Source organism: Suricata suricatta, chromosome 4 (assembly GCF_006229205.1).
Source record: "Suricata suricatta isolate VVHF042 chromosome 4, meerkat_22Aug2017_6uvM2_HiC, whole genome shotgun sequence".
In the NCBI taxonomy this organism is placed as follows: Eukaryota; Metazoa; Chordata; class Mammalia; order Carnivora; family Herpestidae; genus Suricata; species Suricata suricatta.
In genome coordinates, this window is record NC_043703.1 from 73,529,170 (window position 1) to 73,548,722 (window position 19,553).

At 41.1% G+C, this 19,553-nt stretch overlaps 1 protein-coding gene across 1 annotated transcript in view; it reads right to left on the bottom strand.

The window, feature by feature from the left end:
* Nucleotides 1-19,553, bottom strand: part of ATP8A2 (ATPase phospholipid transporting 8A2) — a 504,492-nt gene that overhangs the window by 361,019 nt on the left and 123,920 nt on the right. Inside the window, exon 25 of the mRNA XM_029938484.1 lies at nt 13,771-13,835. Within this exon, the coding sequence (XP_029794344.1) occupies nt 13,771-13,835 (65 nt within the window). The remainder of the gene's footprint in view (nt 1-13,770; nt 13,836-19,553) is intronic.

Consider the following 19,553-nt stretch of genomic DNA (forward strand, 5'->3'; position numbering starts at 1 on the left):
TATACACCTGTATGTGTGTGTCCATGTCACAGATAATCTCCTTCCAAAGAGGTGTATTTCTCTTGACCTAGGATCCTTACTTCTAGGCATTTACTCTAAGAAAATAAACAGCAGAAAACAAAATCTGCTCCCAAACATGAAAGGTTAGAAACAATATCAATGTCCAATAACCAGTGAAGAGTTAAATAAACCATGGAAATATACACAAAGGAATTTATGTCATTCTCTAAAAGGGGGCTGCAGCCACAAACTGATTGGTCTAGAAACAGAATTCTAGTTAAGACAGAAGAAAAACACAGGTTAACAATATGTGTTGTGTATAATTCCACATTTAAAATGGCTATATACAGGGACGCCTGGGTGGCTCAGTCGGTTAAGTCCCCGACTTCGGCTCAGGTCATGATCTCATGTTCATGGGTTCAAGCCCCGTGTCAGGCTCTGTGCTGACAGCTCAGAGCCTGAAGCCTGCTTCCGATTCTGTGTCTCCCTCTCTCTCTGCCCCTCCCCGTTTATGCTCTGAATCTCTGTCTCAAATATAAATTAAAAAAACATTAAAAAAATTTTTTTTAAATAAATAAAATAAAATGGCTATATACATACTATACATATATGTTGCATTGTTCATGAATGAAAAGAGTCAAAAATATGAGTATCATATATAAATATGTAGATATACACATATATACTCTTTATAAATATATGTTTAGATATATAGATATAAGCATAGATCTAAAGATATTTACAAATACTATGTGTCTGTATGTATACACAGATATAAAATATATACTTCTTGTCTCAGAAAAGAAGTTCTTAGACTATTAACCAAATTTTTAATTGTAGTTCTTTGGGGAGTTGGATTCTAAGTCATCTTGTTTTTTGTCATTTATATCTATTTTGTTTCTACATTAGATGGATTGATTATAAAAAGGGAGTAAATGAGGCTTAAAACTATTAGACTGCCGCAAAATCTAAATTACCCTCAGGACAAAGGGTGATCGTTACACTCCCATTAATCAAGGGAACTACATCAAAGGTTCTGTCTTAGATACATCTTGGAAGTCATTCCAAATAAAACGCCCAGGTCCACCTAAGTTGCCTCATATAGGAACAACAGTGCTTAGAAACTTGACACAGAATAAATGTCATTGATGAAGGAGCTTGACAGACTTAAGCCTCCGATGTAATTTTTCCGCCTAGGATACCCTGGCTGAATTGTCAAGCCAAGACGGTTATTACCTCTGGCTAAGAGCTGTCATCATTAAGCATTTTTCATGATCTGTCTTTATGATACACCATGCAATTACCGATTATCTTCATACAGACAGCGGCAGCGTGAGAGCCATCAGGCTCCCTGACAGGGCACGCCTTCCAATTCTCTATGCTCTTGATGCTTGCAAGGATACTACTAGCACTCGAGGTGGACAAAGCCTTCGAATGCACCCCTCCCCCCACCAAGGCTGGATTCCATTGACGTGGATGATCCTAAATAAACCTATTGGATGGGAATGTTTTTTTTGACAAAGCTACAGTAGAACAAACGAGTGCTACCAGCTCTATTTTGTGAAAAACCTAACTAAAAGCATGATTGTTACATGGGAAAGAGTTTGGTACATTAAATTTAAAGCTCTGATCATTTCAGTTATTCTAAGACCATTTGTAACAAATATCCCCTTTTACTTAAATGGAAAATGTTAATATTCTTTTTATTGAGAAAGTTCATTTTTAAAAATCACCATTTATGATACAACAGAAGAATAAATTACCCATTAATTTGCTTAACAGAATAAGGAAATAGGTCACCATACTAACCAAAGACCTGTCAAAATTTCAGTAAAACTCAACAGAAATCTCTACACATGTTTTTTCTCCCATTCTTCTCCACCCAATCCTCTGAATCCACTCCAGCCAGGCATTCATCTCTCCAACATCCCCCTGCAAACAACTCTTGAAAGGTCACTGTTGAACCTCCACGTCACTGATTCCAATAACAAATTCTCAGACCCCCATCTTACTGGATCTATAACGCAGCAAGCGATATAGTTGCTCCTCCTTCTTGAAGACTTATTTCTATATTTGGTTTCCAGGATACCAACCTTTTGTTTCTCTACCTACTTCAGTGGCCACACCTACTTGGTCTCCTTTGCTGGCTCTCATATCCCAAGCTGCTACTCAATGAAGTTTCCCTAGAGCTTAATTCTTAACTCTTTGCCATCTCTAAATCAGTCCTGGGGGCCTCCCGTCAAGTCTCACAGATTAAAACGGTATACTTACTACTCCCAAGCTCTCTCCATCCTACACCTGTCCCCTGAATCTCAGACTTATAGGTTCGAATGCCTAGCAATAGCTCATCACCACCTCAATCTTAACACACCCCCAAAATCTTGTAATTCCTCCAACCGTATTTGCTCCTCCTAAAGTCTTTATCTTAGAAATGGCAGCTCAGTCTTTCCAATTGCTCAGATCCAAACCCTTGGAGTCCTATCCTTCTTATGTTCCACATCAATATATCAGCAAATCCTGTTACCTTTGCATGAAGAACTATACACCCAGAATCTCACCACCTTCCATCACCAACATGGCCAACATTTGGATCCAACTTTCCCGATTCCCTTACACCTGGATTTAGTACAACAGCCTGTTAACTGGGCTTTCTGCTTCTGTTCTCACCTCCTTTTAAGTCTACTTCTACCCCAGCAGCCTGATACCTGTTCAAAAGTAAATCACATCATATCACTCTGCTGCTCGGGTGCCACCAGTGACCACCCATTTCACTCAGAATAAAAACCAATTCAAAACAACCACCTACAAAACTACCAGGTGACATCCCTGCTGTTTCTTGGACTCCCTCTCCCCACCCCGCCCCCCACAGTCACTTGCAGCTCAATGGAGTAGGAAGGCACCGGCCTTGGGACTTTGCACTTGGTAAAGCACCTTCCTGGGACACTAGTCCCCCAGATATAGAATGAGGAGGCTCTGCCAGGAAGTAAACTGAGACCATCCCGGCAAAGTGAGAAGTGCAGGCCCCTGTCCAGACAGCCCCCTGGCTCTCAACATCCACCCCTGCTCGAATATCCTCGTTAACACTGAGAATTTCCCTAACTAACCCACATAACGTAGCAACCTCTCATGTCCCCCTCTTCCTGCTTTATATTCCTCGATAACACTGAATAGTCTCTTTGACCTTTAAATGTTAAATACCATCAAAGGATCAAAATAATTATTAATTGAACAGGTCTAAAATCAGGAAAAAACTTGCTCAAGCAACATTTCTAGTATACCACAAAGGATGTTGAAGAACACATACAGTTATAAGGTGATCCTACCAAGTAGATAAATATTATCAGGATGGCAGTGGGTAAGTGGGGAGCAATTTTTTTAAATATCTTAAAACCAACCTTTTTTTAAGTATATATTTTTGAGTGAGAGAGAGACAAAGTGTGAGCAGCGGAGGGACAGAGAGAGAGAGACACACAGAATCTGAAGCAGGCTCCAGGCTCTGAGCCAGTGCGGGGCTCGAACCCATGAACTGTGAGATCATGACCTGAGCCAAAGTCGGACGCTTAATCGACTGAGCCACCCAGGCACCCCAAAACCAACCTTAAAAGAGGAGAGTTTCATTACCTTTCAGAATTTCTAGGAAGTTTAAGAGATCGCATGCTACGTGTCAGGCGCTCACAAAGAAACACTCAACACATGAGCTTTTGTTTCTGGAGGCTGCTTAGTCCATGGCTTAAGATATGCAACCATCTTCTACAACAAGTCCCCTAACAATACAAGCATTTCTAAACATATCTTTTCAAGTGTTTTCTCCATACTGGAGAAAAAAAGCCATCATCCCATCACCTTCATCTTCTTGATTTATTACTGAAGCATAATTGACATACAATGCTGTATTGCAGGTGTACAACCTGATTCAACAACTCCGTGTATTACTTAGTGCTCACCATGGTAAGTGTAGTCACTGTGTGTTACCAAACAACATTACAGTTTTAACAACTACGTCCTCTAAGCTATACTCTTCATCTCTGTGGCTTACTTACAGAAGGCCAACGGACACATGGAAAAGTTGCTGATCACCACTGATCATCAGAGAAGTGCAAATCAAAATTGCAATGAGCTATCACCCCGTGCCAATCAGAATAGTTACTATCAGAAAGATACGATGTATTGGGAAGGATGTGGAGAAAGGGAAACTCTCGTGCACTGTTGGTGTAAATGTACCTTGGTATGATCACTGTAGAAAATATGGAGATTCTTCAAAAAAGTAAAAAGAGAACTACCCTATGATCCAGCAATTCCACTACTGGATATTTATCCAAAGAAAACAAAAACACTAATTCAAAATGATACGTGCACCCCTATATTTACTGACATATATAGCCAAGATATGGAAGCAACCCAGATGCATCAACAGATAAATCAATCAGGAAAATATGGTACATCCATGCATGCACAGGCATGCACGCAGAGGGATATTAATCAGCCATAAAAAAAGAATGGCATCTCATCTTCATCTTGAAGCAATATATAATGACAGTATGCCTGTGGGTATGAATATGTGAATGTGCTTACACATATCCAACGTATTTTAAGTAACTTAACATGGAGTCACCTGTCATTAGATAAAAGATCAAATTAGAAAAGGGGGCTCTTGTAAAAGAAAAATAGAAAATAGTGACTGTGACCAACTAGCAGAATTCACCATGGGTCAAAGACTTTGCTAAGCATAGACAACAGGATTTGAATCCAGCCAAGCATTCTGGAGCCCACTTCCTTAACCACTGCTCTATCCGTCAACACCTTAAGTCCGACAACTCTTACATTCTTTGTCATGAGAACAACAGAAACAAAACAGACTCTGAGTGGTCCACAAAATGTTCATGGTGACTCTCCAGGTCATTACAAAGTAGAAAATCTACTGTATGTGAAAGGCTTTTCATAAAATCAGCCACACTCTGTGTGCTCCTGATCCCCACTTCTTGCCTATGAACTAGCCAGTGCTAGGTAGTTTACTGATGGATTCTTGCCGCCTATTTCCATTCTCCTCCACGTTCTTCTCTATACTGCAAGGACCATATATCTACAAACGGCATTTCCCAGACTCCCGAATTAGCAGAATCCAGGGTGGATCCTATTGACAAGATGCATTTGCCTAAGACTTAGAAGACAGAAAGAAGACAGCTATTCCTTTGCCTGCAGAGGACGTGTTCCTCATTCCGCCACCTAGTGCCAGCTTCACAGATGTAGGGAAGCCGGAAGATCAGCAGTGACTTCCTCAGGTCTTCTGGGATAGCAACGACAGGGCCCTGACCTTGAGAATAAACGTGCAGGTGCAGGAACTGGAAACCTGCCTAGGACACACAGACTTCTCCTTCAGGTTTTCCAGTAATTTTGCAGGCATCTAATTTACCCAGTTTAACTTTCCTCATACTTGTAATTAGTTTCTGGGCCAGTCACTGAGTTAACAACACTTTGCCTCAAAACTACCTTTCTGCATTTAGTTTGTGACCCTGAAACTGGAACTCTATAAACCATACTCCAGATTGGCCAGAGGGCTCTGCGCTAGACTCTGCCAGTAGGTGGCGCAATAGATGGAGGAGAGAAGCTGTGGTTGGAAAAGGAACTTGCTCCTTCCCATCAGTCTCCTTTGGGTTTCCGGTCCCCTTGGAATTCCCTTGCAAGTTGCATCTTCACCCTGGCAGCTCAGTTCCTTCCAATAGCAGAAGACGAATCCAGTTTTCATATTTCTCCAACACCTGCAGAACTATCTTCATTATCTTCTACCCCAAATGCAGACACTCTGGACCAGGTGGCCATCTCCCACTCTTCCGAGACCCCAGTATCCGCTTTAAGAACCCCCTCTTTGATGTTTAAAAGTATTAATAAGTCCAATATTTTCCCCTTTGTTCCCTCAGCCCTATGAGCAGTACCTGCTTCCCTCAGTTGCCACTACAAGGTACCTTAGAGCAAGCAAACTGTTCTAAAAAAGGACAAGATAGTGAATATTCTAGGATTTGTGTGCCACAAGTCACCAACTTAGTCTCTAACTCACCAACTCTACCACCATAGTATGAAAGCAGGCATGGGCAATGTGTAAATAAATGGGAATGTTCAATAAAACTTTATTTGCAAAAACAGTGTGGGCTCAGATTTTTTCCCCGAGGGTTCTTATTTGCCCCAGAGTTCTCTTCTTACACTTTCAGTTATCTAGTTAGCAACTCCATGATTAATTCACAATTTTTTCATTAAATCACTCTGTTCAAATAATCCGTGGGTTATGTATCTTCTGGTCAGATCTGACTGTCAGTATTTCCCACACTGGATCCTGACAATCCCTGTATTTGGTATCAGAAGTGGTTCTAAGAAACAGTCCAAAGATGGGAAACAGATTCATTATTTCACCTGCTTGGGTTTCAAGGCAGTGGTGATGATCTTATCACGGGGGGGAGGGGAGGGGGGGGGAGTGCTAGTTGTCCATGATGAGGAATATGAAAACAGTTATTTAAATCATCACCAATGATGGTCTGTCTTTGCTTTCCCAGCCATTCTCCCGCTTCTTCCCTGAAACCAGAGGTCATATCGACACTGCTTTTCTCCTGAACAAGCTATTACCCTCAAGTTCTCAAAATCAGAGACAACCGGCCAAGCTCTGGGAGCAACAGATTGTTACAAAAGAAAACTCCCAGTGGTGCAGTCCTTTCAACTTGAAATTAGTACTTATCAAAGACAACCTGAGAGAGGCAGAAGTGAGATTTGTCAAACTCTGTCTCTGGGCACCAGAAAGTAATGGAAACACCAAACTTGTAAACAACCAGAAAACTGGAAACAAAGACATGAAACATCTGTTTTCAGACAGTGGACAACAGGCAACTCAGGACTATGATCTTTGAAAGAAATGAAGTGAAAGAGATAAACCAGGAAGCTGAGGCTTTCTGATTGGAGGTACAGCTAGGAAATACTAGGTCACTGGAATTTGCAAAGTAACATACTGAAGAGAAACTACGCACAGAAAGAACTGGAGAAATCTATCAGCGTTCCCTTGTGTCTCTGACCAAACACTAAGTTATGCGTGTGTGTATCGTATTTGGCCAAAACCTATACCTAAAAAAATATATATACATTTTTAAAATTATGTCATTAATTAGATGATGGATGGATGGATGGATGGATGGATGGATGGATGGATGAATGGATGGATGGATGGATAAAGAACAACTATCAGGCCTATAAGGTGAACAGTTCCCAGCTCTCTTACAAGACTGGGAGATATTTAAGTTCGAACCATCCATCGGAGAGAAACTACCGTGAATACTTAGAGTGCTACGTGGCTGTCTCAAAGTCTCATCTTGGTAGTAAAGCTAAGTAGTTCTAGAGCATAGGCTACTATAGATGAACAAGTGACCACCCACCCAGACTCCATACTCTTTAAAGAAAAATGACAGAATCCAGATACCAAATAAAATATTAATAAACAGCATACAATAAATGACGGAAAACTGTGACCTATAATGAAAAGAAAATTAGCAAATAGACCCAGAACTGACAAAGAAATGGAATTACCAGAAGATGTATTTTATAAATCATAAATATATTAAAGGATCTAAAGGAAAACATCAAGATGTAAGAGCTAGAAGAGCCAAATGGTTCTTACATTACAGCTAGAAAACAAGCCACAATATTTGATGTGTGCAAGTCCTATATATTAAAACCTACAAAATACTGCTGAGAGGGGCGCCTGGGTGGCTCAGTCGGTTAAGTGTCCGGCTTCGGCTCAGGTCATGATCTCATGGTTCATTGGTTCGAGCCCCACATCAGGCTCTGTGCTGACGGCTAGCTCAGAGCCTGGAGCCTGCTTCTGATTCTGTATTTCCCTCTCTCTCTGACCCTCCCCTGCTCATGCTGTCTTTCTCTCAAAAATAAATAAAAAACATTAAAAAAAATTAAGAAAAATACTGCTGAGAGAAATTAAAGAAGACCTAATAAGAGACATACCACGTTGGTGTGTTAGAAATCTCAATACCATTAAAATGTCAAAATTGCCCCCAATTTTTCTATATATTCAATGCAACCTCCATAAAAATCCCACAAGGTTTTTATGGGAGTCAACAACCTGATTCTCGAGGCGCCTGTGTGGCTCAGTCAGTTAAGCGGCCGACTTAGCTCAGGTCATGATCTCATGGTTCATAGGTTCGAACCCCACATCAGGCTCTGTGCTGACAGCTCAGATTCTGTGTCTCCCTATCTCTCTGACCCTCCCCCACTCACACTCTGTGTGTGTGTGTCTCTCTCTCAAAAATAAATAAACATTAAAAGAAAAAATTTTAAAAAACAACCTGATTTTCAATTATGTGCAGAAATGGTCCTAGAATAAACAAAACAATCTTGGAAAAAAAATTGGAGGATTCAAGACTTGCTACAAAGACTCTATAAATAAGACAATGAGAAACTGGACATAAAGAGAGATATATACATAAATGGAATACACTAGATGGTCTAAAAATAGAGTCACAAATATGATCCATCAATTTACAATAGAAGTGTCAAGGTAATTCTATGTGGAAATAATAGTATTTTCCACAAATGGTGGAAAAACTAGGTAGCCCTAGGGATACAAACTATAGCTTTTTCTCACATACACACACCCCCAGGGGAATTCTGCAGATTCTGCTCTTCTAAGTCATCCGGGGACCTAAAGTAGTGAGGCAACTCTGCCTTGCTCAATATGGAGGTTTTTCAATACAGTCACTTCCAAAGAGACTCCAGCGACGGCCACTTGCAGCCAACAAAATACAAAGAACTGAGAAACCAGGGCAAGGGATTTCCTTTTCAATGGGTAATGCAGAAATTTCCCATCTTACTTCTGCTCAACATTCCACCAAGCAGACTTAAATCTCAGAGTCACATCCAGCCACAGGGAACACAGTCTCCACCACTAAGGTCACTAGTGAGTTTTACATGATTCCATTTTCATTCCTAAGTGGCCATCCCATCAGTGGTTATACATACTCAGTTCATAAAACTTGTGTTAAAGAATTCATATTTTGCTCAAAATATATCCCTGCCAATACATCTTTCCTTTGATGGCCCATCAAAAATAATATTTTGTGTGTCTGTCATAAGTTAACCCATTTTAGAAACAGCTACACCTCCACCCAAATATGGAACATATCTCCTACATTGCATACTTTGCTCAATTACTTGTTTCTTAGAAAACCCTAGTAAGATTTTCTGTAGGTCTTCCATGCATCTTCATTTTAATTGTTGCCATGTTATTTTATCTGTATCACTGCAGGAGAAACAAATGCCCCACACAAGGCTTGGCATTTCTTGTCAAATATCAAAGGATGTTATCAGTCGATGGCTTTTGTGAAATTTTAGAGAGTAACTTGAATATTACGTGTTTTCATAAACTGCTAATAAAATTGTACCATTTTATTCTCCTACTCCTCATTCTCAGTTTTTAAAGTCTCATGAGTTCTGAGAGTTTCGTATCACCACAGCTACCATTTCAAGATACCATATAAGTTTTTTGAAAAGATTCATGATTAATGACAATAGCCTTCTGGAATTCTGAAATGTGTTTAACTTGGGAGATCTGATAAGAGACTTAACTCATCCAGTAGCTGAAGAAAAGCCTGAATTAGCACACACGTCCTGCAATGTCATATTGGTGTGACTTCTGTAACACTCATGTTACTCTCAATTCTTTTTTTTTAATATGTTTTTAATATTTATTTATTTTTGAGAGACAGAGATAGTATGATCAGGGGAGGGGCAGAGAGAGAGAGGGAGACACAGAATCCGAAGCAGGCTCTAGGCTCTGAGCTGTCAGCACAGACCCCGACGCAGGGCTTGAACCCATGAACTATGAGATCATGACCTGAGCCGAAGTCGGATGCTTAACAGACTGAGCCACCCAGACACCCCAATTCTTTTCTTTTTAAACAGGGATCCATGTAAGCCCATATCTTGTGAACGTCAGTTTTTCCAAAACCAAACATGGTCTCCAAATCCATTTAAGCAGTACACACAAAGGGCAATATTTTGCAAACCAAAGAGGGATGGTCCCAGTGTCCACACTTCTTCCTTGCACTCCATGCCTCCCTCCTCCCAGACCCGTTTCTAACCAGTACACCTAGAATAGGATCAGGTGTGCCAGTACCACCTACAGGTTATTATCAATAAAGCAGATGTCACAGCACTTTATTTTAAAACAAAACAAAAAAAAATCACATTTTCTTCTGGCATCCTAACACATCATCATCTAGAACTCCTCTGGGGTACACATCATCCATCACCCCCCAACCCCTATTTCAAAGACCCCTAATCTCATCTGTATTACAGAGCTTAGATGTTATTTTGGCAACAGCTGACAAACTCCAAACAGAGAGATAAATCCTAATCATTTATAAGCATTTGGAGTTCTACCCTGGACATATTTATTGCTCAAGTGAAAGTGATGGATGCCAGATCTGGGTCTTTGAGGTAAGCCCCCTTATTCCCTTCCCACTTACGTGTGAGGCGAAGTAAGGGAATCTAGGTCCAAGGCTCCTAATTCTTGGGCCATTTCCTTCGTTCCTCTCTGGTCTGCTTCATTCTCAGAGCACTGCAACCTAAAAAGCTCAACTGCTATATACCTAATTTATGTCCCTAGGACTTGTGTCCCACACCAACCTATGAAATATTTGAGGATAGGAATGCCTTCAACCCAACTAAAGAACGAGGGAGAAGGGAAAAGAGAAGAAGGACTCTAATCAAATACTCAAAAAGAGGGAATTCCCCTTGGCTTTGAGTACAGAACAAAGAAAGCACATAGAAAGCATGCCTCCGTTCAGCGGATACTGAGTACGTGAAGGTCATTACCCTGAAACAGGAGGTTCAACACTGGTTCGGAAGAATTCTTAACAGGTTACCGTGGGCATCCAGTCACATCCCACAAATTCTGTTTGGCTCAATAAACTGCTCCCTGATCTAGGTCAACCAAAAGTCCCAATCTGGGGACGCCTGGGTGGCTTGGCTGGTTGAGCATCTGACTGGCTCAGGTCGGGATGTCACAGTTCATGAGTTTGAGGCCCCTCATCTGGCTCTCTACTGTCAGTGTGGAACCTGCTTTGGACCCTCTGTCTCTACCCACCCTTCCTGGCCTATGCACCCCCCCATTCAAGTGCTCTTTCTCTCTCTCTCAAAAAAGAAACATTAAAAAAAAAGTTCTCAATTTGTACTTAGCACCTTATAGTGCCAGGTAGAGTCAAAGTTCATCTCTTGGGTTCCAGAGAACACCTGGCATGGAAGGAAAACATGGGCTCACTTCTGAGTTACCATCACATAATAGGGTTAGTTTAAGATCGTGGGTGCCTTGCAACTAGAAGCTCATCAGCAAACAAGGGAGCTCACAGCGCAGACATCTGGCTGTTCCCACAGGCCATTTGGGCTCCTCCATGGGTTCTAGACACTTCTCCACACTAGCTCTCTACTCTCCTTTCTACCACCATGCTGTTCCCCTCAGTTTTGATTCCCTCCTAGAGACACCTTATATGCAGCCCACCATGTCTCCTCTAGCCACTCTGTCATGGGCATGACCTTTTAAACAGAAATTCTAGCTGGTGACTGGAAAATGAGAGGTTGCCCAGTCATTCCAACATTACAGAGGACCTAGTTGGGAAAAGCACTGCCTTCAACAGGCCCAGTTTTTTTTTTTTAAATCAGACTTTGTGCTCTATGAACCTTATAGTTTTACATTTTAAGGGACTAGAAGGAGAGAGACCAAATACAACATGTTTCACAAAAACAAAAAACCAAACAACCCAATTTTTCAAAGGGGCAAAGGACTGAATACACATTTCTCCAAAGAAGATCTACAAATGGCCAATAAGCACATGATGAGATGTTTGATGTCACTAATCCTTTAGGGAAATCAAATCAAAATCACAGTGAGATACCAATTCATACCCATCAAGATGGCTACTACAAAACAAAAACCAAAAACCACCACACACACGCAAAATAACGAATGTTGGTGAGGATGTGGAGGCACCGGAACCCTCATTCACTGCTGGCTGGAATGGTTAATGGAGCAGCTGCTGTAGAAACAGCAAAGTACTTCCTCAGAAAGTCAAACGCAAAGCTAACATATGATCCAGCAATTCCAGCTCTGAGCATAGGCTCAAAATATCTGAAGGGTCTTTAAGAGGTATCTGTACATTCCTGTTCATAGAAGCAGTATTCACAATAGCCAAAAGGTAGAATCAACCCAAGTTTCCATTGACAAATAAATGGATAAACCATACGTGATCCATATGTATAACAGAATATTATCCAGTCACAAAAGATGGAAAATCTGACACGGGCTATAAAATAGATGAATTGAGGACATTAGGCTAAGTGAAATAAGCCAGGCACAAAAAGACAAATACAGTATGATTCCACTTATATGACATACCAGAGTAGTCAAATTCATAGAGACAGAAAGCAGAATGGTGACTGCCAGGGGCTCACTGGGGAGGAAGTGAGGCATCGTTGTCTTAAGGGGTCAGAGTTTAATTTTTGTAAGATGAAGAGAGATCTGGAGATAAACGGTGATGGCTGTACAACAGGAAACACTCTGAATGCCACTGCACTCTATGCTTAACACCTATGATGGCAAATTCTATGTGTGTTTCATCATAATCTACAGATTTTTATTATCCATATTAATGATAATATGTATTATTTCTAGTGATGAAAAGTTCTATAGAGAAGAATAAAGGCAAGTTGGATGGGGGTTCTCAGGAGAAGCCAACACTTGGGTAGAAGGGAGGTTCCTCACTCTCCCAGAGCCGGAGAATTAGGGTCCAGGAGAGGAGGGTTGACCGGGGAGGTTTGGGCTTCGTGCAGGCAGTGACACGAATGAGGGTAAGAGGCACACAGAGAGCGATCCTGACGCTCCCAGCCATCATCCTACAGGTACCAAGACTCACCACCTGCCTCCTGCCTTTGGAGTCCTGAAGAGGCAGAGTGTGTGTTGGCCTTCGCGGCAGGATTCATGGCCTCCCTGGTCTGCTACTATAAACATCTCTGAACCATAGCTCCTCCTTTTCACAAACCCTGTCATCTGCTCCTAAAATGGGCTTTAAATATACTGCCTGAATGGTGGCCCTGGGTTCCAGGCAGTAACAAGCCCTTGTCAGAAGTTCTGACAAATGGAATTTCATTGTTCAGCTGTTATCTTCGTATCAAACCACTTCCCAGGTCACTGGCTGCCTTCACATCAGTTCCCATCCTGGTCTCATCAGAGGCTTTAGGCCACGCCCAGGGGGGTACAGGTCTCTCATCATCAGAGAGCCATGCTGTTCAATTCTGCATGAGCTAGTGACATTGGAATGTGGGGGAATTAAGTGCATACGTAGCCTATTCCTATATAAATTCAAACAACTCCGGACACTTGAATACTATCCTTATGTTAAGGTTTGTGCTAAAAAGAAAATCCTACAAGTCTCCTGAGTAACTCTGGGGTGAACCATCCCCACTTAACATCAGTCATAACAGGTCCCATCAACACTTTAAATGCACAATTCTAGATGACCGCAGGCGAGTACCTTTAAGCAGTGTTCCAAATTTGCTCTTTTGGTGTCTAAAGAATTTATGACATCTGTTCATAAATAACGAACTACAGAGTAGCTTTATATTTTTTAGTAAAAAAAAAAAAAACACCCTTATCAGTTATGGTAGAAACAAATATATGAAGAGTTTAATGCAGTAATAAACAAATACAAGGTTTGAAAAATGACTTACATCCAGAGAATCCTCCTTCAATAGGATGAGGGCCATGTTCTGGGACACCAGTCGGCAGGAATATCCTAATGTAAGAGCAAGAAGCAGCATTAGTGAGTTTTTCAATCCTTCCATGAACTTATCACTTTTCAATAGCTGAGAAAATTCATCATCCCTTCTTGGGTCTCCCTTATCACCATTTTAAGCCTGTTGAATATTAAAGAAGAATTGGACAAGTGTGAAGAGCAGGAAAAGTGCGTTCTTTATAAGCATATTTCAATTCTTGCAGACCACTTCAGTAGAACTGGTTGGGTAGGTTTCCATAATTAATGGCTAAAATATGTTTTTGTCGATTTTCCATGGATTCTTCCTCTTCTTTGGAGAACACCAGGATAAGCTTTGGATTATCGTTAAAAAAACAACACGTTAGGAAGCTAACAGTGCTTGCAAATCAGCATAAAAGAGTCTACCTATCAAGATCCCTCATTTGTTTGGAAAAAGTAGGTAATTCTCATGTCAGGTTTAAAAGGAATTGTAGCACACAACCGGGGAATCCCTCTTCCTACCCCAAGTTCAAAGCAACCCACATTTCAAGAATTAAACCAGACTTTAATAAAGAAAATTCCTTTGGAACAAAAAAGTATGTATTCCAATACTGATCCCTGTCAGTAATTTCCATCCTAATTTTAAATAGTTAGCTCTATAGGTTAAGCAAGATACTCTTCAACTTTTGCTCCTAGGAGGTGAACGTATTTTCTCTGAACCACTTTCCTACTCAGGCTTTGCAGTCCACTTCCAAACATCTGGAGACGCTCAGTGACTCCACAGACCAGGATGAGAGCCCGGCTGCCTGAAATCCAGGCACCGTGGGAAGGAGACAGCTCAGCAGATCCTAAGACCCGGAAGTCTGTCAGGAGCCTCCTCTTTCAAGCTATCCCCCCCCCTCCAGCGCCCCTTGAGAGTTGGCGCTTTTCCCCAAGCTTCAAGTCAATAATGTACCTCTTTGAAAAGAGGTAGGAAAAGACTCCTCCCACCTAGAAAATTGGCCCTCACAGCAAGTTTTTTTTTCTTCAGCACCTGAAGATAAAGGATTAATGATTACAGAGACAGGAAACAATCACCACCACCAAGAATTACAATCTTCAAGCAAGTACCTGGGTGACAACTGCAAGGAAGGGGCTTCACCAGAGCTATTCCTAAAACAAAGAGAAGCCTGGATTCTTCTCCACAGATGGGCTAAAACATCCATTCCTACAGATGTTGTATGTAACTGGAAAAGGAGACAAGCATTTAACTAACGGGCCAGTCCCAGAACTACTGCATTTATGTGACAATTCTATTCAGCGGGGCTTTCTTTCAGGTTGAGGAAACCCTATTAAAAGGCACCAAACAGACCTTAAGACACACAAAAATTAAGACCAGGAAAAGACTTTTTTTTTCTTTTTAGGAAAAAGGCAATAAATATTTGTTTCCTTTGGAATGTACAAAGTATATCCTTCACTAACAACTGTCATTTCTGAAGAATATTCCACAGATCACCTTAGAACATGAGTTTTAGAGCACAAGCTTACGACTTTTAATCCAAATATTTTTAAAAGAAATACCATAAAGATACCAGACCATTAACAATGGTTACCTCAAGGGAATGAGATTATTTCACTTGTTAAAACCACTACGCATCATTTTAAAAACTGAAACAAACTGAAGAATTTAAAATCATAATAACACATGGCCAAGTGCCTGTTTAACTTAAAAGACCAAAAAAAAAAAAAGGGGGGGGGGGGAGGGGGGGGAAAGATGAAACAATTTTCTTCACATTCTCAAACTTGTTCAAGTCTGTATTTAACAATAGTGGCAAATAAAAATTAGACTTTCCCAGAATGCCTTTCACAGTCCTTCCTGATAGAACTGACATAAGTAGAGTCTGTGTTTACCATTAAAATTTTACAAATGTATTCTTCTTTACTACTGATTCTTAGATTAGGTCCAGAAGGGAGGTCTACACTTTATTTTCATTTACAAAAGGTGATGTTGCAACTTTAATTATTTCCCACTATGGTAGACTTACTCCTTCTTTATGTCCCCAGAGAGTTCTGGTAACTTCATGCAACAGAGACTGTTAAAAATTTAGTATAACTAATGCAAAAGGATTTGCTGGTAGATTTTGATTTGAACAACAGCTGCAGAAGCGAGCTGTAATTTTTAAGCCCTAGCTTGCTGCTTTATTTTATATTTTTCAGTTTATGCAAAATGCTGTTTGACAACTGAAGCTGCACAAAGAGATTATGGAAAAACTCTTAAATACTTTTCAAGCCATTGCAGGGAAGAGGGCAATAAATAAAGTGACCAACACTTCTGTGAATTTAAATATACAAAACTAAGGCTTCTGGAAACACTTTTTTAATTCAGAAAACGAAGTGAGATTCTGCTTAGAGAATTATCACACAAAACACCTGCACTAGACAGAACATGGAAGTTTAACGCAGTTAATTGTGACTTAGCTAATGTGGCAAATTAAATTATGTCAATCCCAGTTTGGTGTGCTTGATTTCTAATGTTTGTGGATAAAATGAGATCAGCTCCTGGAGAGGAGCCAGGTATGAAATGTCAATCCACACTAGTAAACTGAGGTCTAGTTCTTTAATCTTGCAATCCAACAAAACGACCATAAAAATCACCAAGAGAACCTCTGGGATTTCACTCTCTACTGCAGCTGAAATTAACAGCACGCTGCAGAAGTGTTTAGTCTTTCTACTACCTGAGTGTAATCAACATCCAAAGAAATCAAAATATTTCAGACTCTCTGGTACTTAGAGCAGGGCTTCATTTTAAGAAAATAATCATCCATGCAAGAAAGTATCACCAAACCAAATCTCTCACATTCTGCAATCGGTCTCTCTCTTTGAGATCAACTGACATCGTCAAAGATACCTAAATCCAGACTTCTTTGGAGACATTTCTGGAAGGGTCGGGAACACTTTATCCTTCCTAACCATGGATCTTAGGCTTCGACTCACCAAGCTACCCATCACTGGGATTCAGCGTGGTTCCAAACCCTCAGTAAGTGTGCTGTTGGAACTAAATATTTTTAGAGAGAATCTGATCAATATTTGAGTATAAATGTATGAAACAGCCCAACATCAGGAAGGGATGATGAAAGATGATGTTCTTAATCTATCCCAGATGGGGTCAAAGAGGCTCAGTACAGAGTCCTTTGTCATCCAGAGAACTGGGGAGCAAAGATCAGTATCCCCAGAACCACACACCTGGGCACCTTTCCCTCCAGATCCTTCTCAGGAAAACTCCACTACACAGAAAAGCAGAGGACCTCAGCCTTGCCTCATAAACCCCTCCTGCCACCAAACCCGGCCATCCTGACCAATTCTGCGCTCAGCCTTTTATCTTTTTTTAAACCTTCGAGGGGCACCTGGATGGCTCAGTCGGTTGAGCGGCCGGCTTCGGCTCAGGTCAGATCTCATGTTTGTGGGTTCGAGCCCCGCGTCAGGCTCTGTGCAGACAGCTAGCTCAGAGCCTGGAGCCTGCTTCTGGTTCTGTGTCTCCTTCTCTCTCTGCCCCTCCCCCTCTCATGCTCTGTCTCTGTATCAAAAATAAATAAAACATTAAAAAAAATTAAAAAAAAAAATAAACCCTCGAAGGCTCCAGTTTGAAACCTATCTCATCCACAGAGCCTTCCCTCGTCTTTTGACTCAGGGATTCTTCCTTCCGGGAAGTGAATATCAAATATCACAGGTACATGCTCAGATTTTCAGCAACCTCCCACCTCTGGGACCTAGGCTACATTGCTTGGTACTTCTGTGCCTCAGCTCTATCTTTCAAAAGGAGATGATGGTTGTCTCAGAGGTATCAAATATAGAATGAATATAAATGAGTCAGCATGGTATTTGGAACAGTATAGCCAATGTTCACTCAGTCAACTATTGTTAACACTGGTCCACTTAATGTCTCTGCTGTGCCATTAGTCCTTTCTCATCATCTAGTTCACTCTGTTTTGTCTCAGAATTAACTTGCACCCCAATTAGGGAATGCAAGTCCCCCGAGCCTGTGGCAGAACATCTGGCAACAATGCCAGCTGCAGGTAATCAAGAAATAACGTATCCGACTTTTTTGTGAAAAACAACGCTCAGACTCAGACCACCACCAAACAACACGCAGCTTCACTGAAAACAGAAACCAGCCTTCCTTTCAATGGGCCCTAATAGGATAAGCAGGCACCCTATTTCCTCGCTTTTAAAAATTAAACTTCTAAAACTGTAAGAAATGCTGAAAAGCATTAAATGTTGAGTAAAAAATGGGGGGAGTAGGGCAGGGGATCACAACTTTGGAATGGTTTACAGCGAACGCTCTTTCCCACTTAATGGCTTTAGAATGGAATACACACTAGGATTTTGTTGTCACTCATCCTACCTCCATTAGAAAAAAAAATTATAAATTCTGAGGACTTCACATCTACTTAATAGATGTTCTATCCAGTGGTAATAAGGAAATGACACAATTCACAAAGGCTCCATCTGAAATTTCACTTTAGACTAACAGATGCCAAATTTTTAAGCTAAAAAAGAAAATTGCCAACTCCTTGGAATGCAGCTAGTTAGCATAAATTCAAGCCTGGAGCAGTAGGATTCTGGCATCGTGCCAGCTCCCAACTACCTAAAACCCACAGGCACGAGGACTGCCCACATAGTACTCATTGGCTCCTAAGAGACATGAGTATCCTGGAACTTAATTTGGCTAAATATGTCCAAGGATGACCTAAAAGTTACATTTTAGAAATATTTCTTCAAGTACGACAGATAAATGTTGAAGAGAGCTACTAGCCCAAAACCCTACCATCATCTCTAAAGGTGAACGCTTACTCTACATACCACTGAGGAAATGTTACCAAACTGTGAAGAGTCAACAATCCTAAGACATCCCAATTTCAGCACATGGCCTTATGACAACAACGTGCCTCTTGGAATGGATGATATATGGTACCCTTCTCCCTCAGTCTTCAAATTTCAGAGAACAGATTTATGAAAGCTATGTGAATCTGTGTAAAATGAGCCCTGCACCAGAACTGAGGGGCCCTGAGACCTCATACTAGCTTGGTCATTAAATCTAACATAACTTTCATAAATGCCGAGCTTACCCTTTGAGCCAGAAGACCGTTCAAATATAAAGACCAAAGACTGTGTTCTGAAGGCACTCAGCAGACATTCCATTACTTTGCTCTCTTGTCTTTCCTCCACAAAGAAGTAGAACTCTAGACACTTGATCTTCTTCCCAAATATCCTCTGGGTACCCGGAAACGCACCCTGGGTGCACTAAAATGTACAGGATTTCCAGTATTATGGAAGACAGAGCAATAATGGCTCAGATTCCGGGGGCCATGAGGGATGTGCAATGAGCACACAGGCATACAATCCATGCTATGTCTGGAGCACAACCTCGTGTGCTTGCAGCTGTCACCTGTGGTCTGGTGTGGACAACGTCTGGATGTCTACACTTCGTTGAGCCCTCTGCCTAATTTGCAGGCTCAACAGATAGCCTAAATCAGAAAGTGACATTTAATCCCTCGCCACCACCCAACACAACCCAGGACTACCAGGCAGGTCTGAATGCAGAGTGAAAAAGTAACTCAGTCAGAGCCCTTTCCAAGAACATCAGTCTCCTGGCCACTGGATGTATACTTAATAACACCAAAGATAGGTTTGAATTCTGATGCACTAGAAAAAATGGGAGGAGAAAAAGTCTCCAGAATACAAGACTTTGGCCAAGTCATCAGCTTATATATGAAGAGGGTG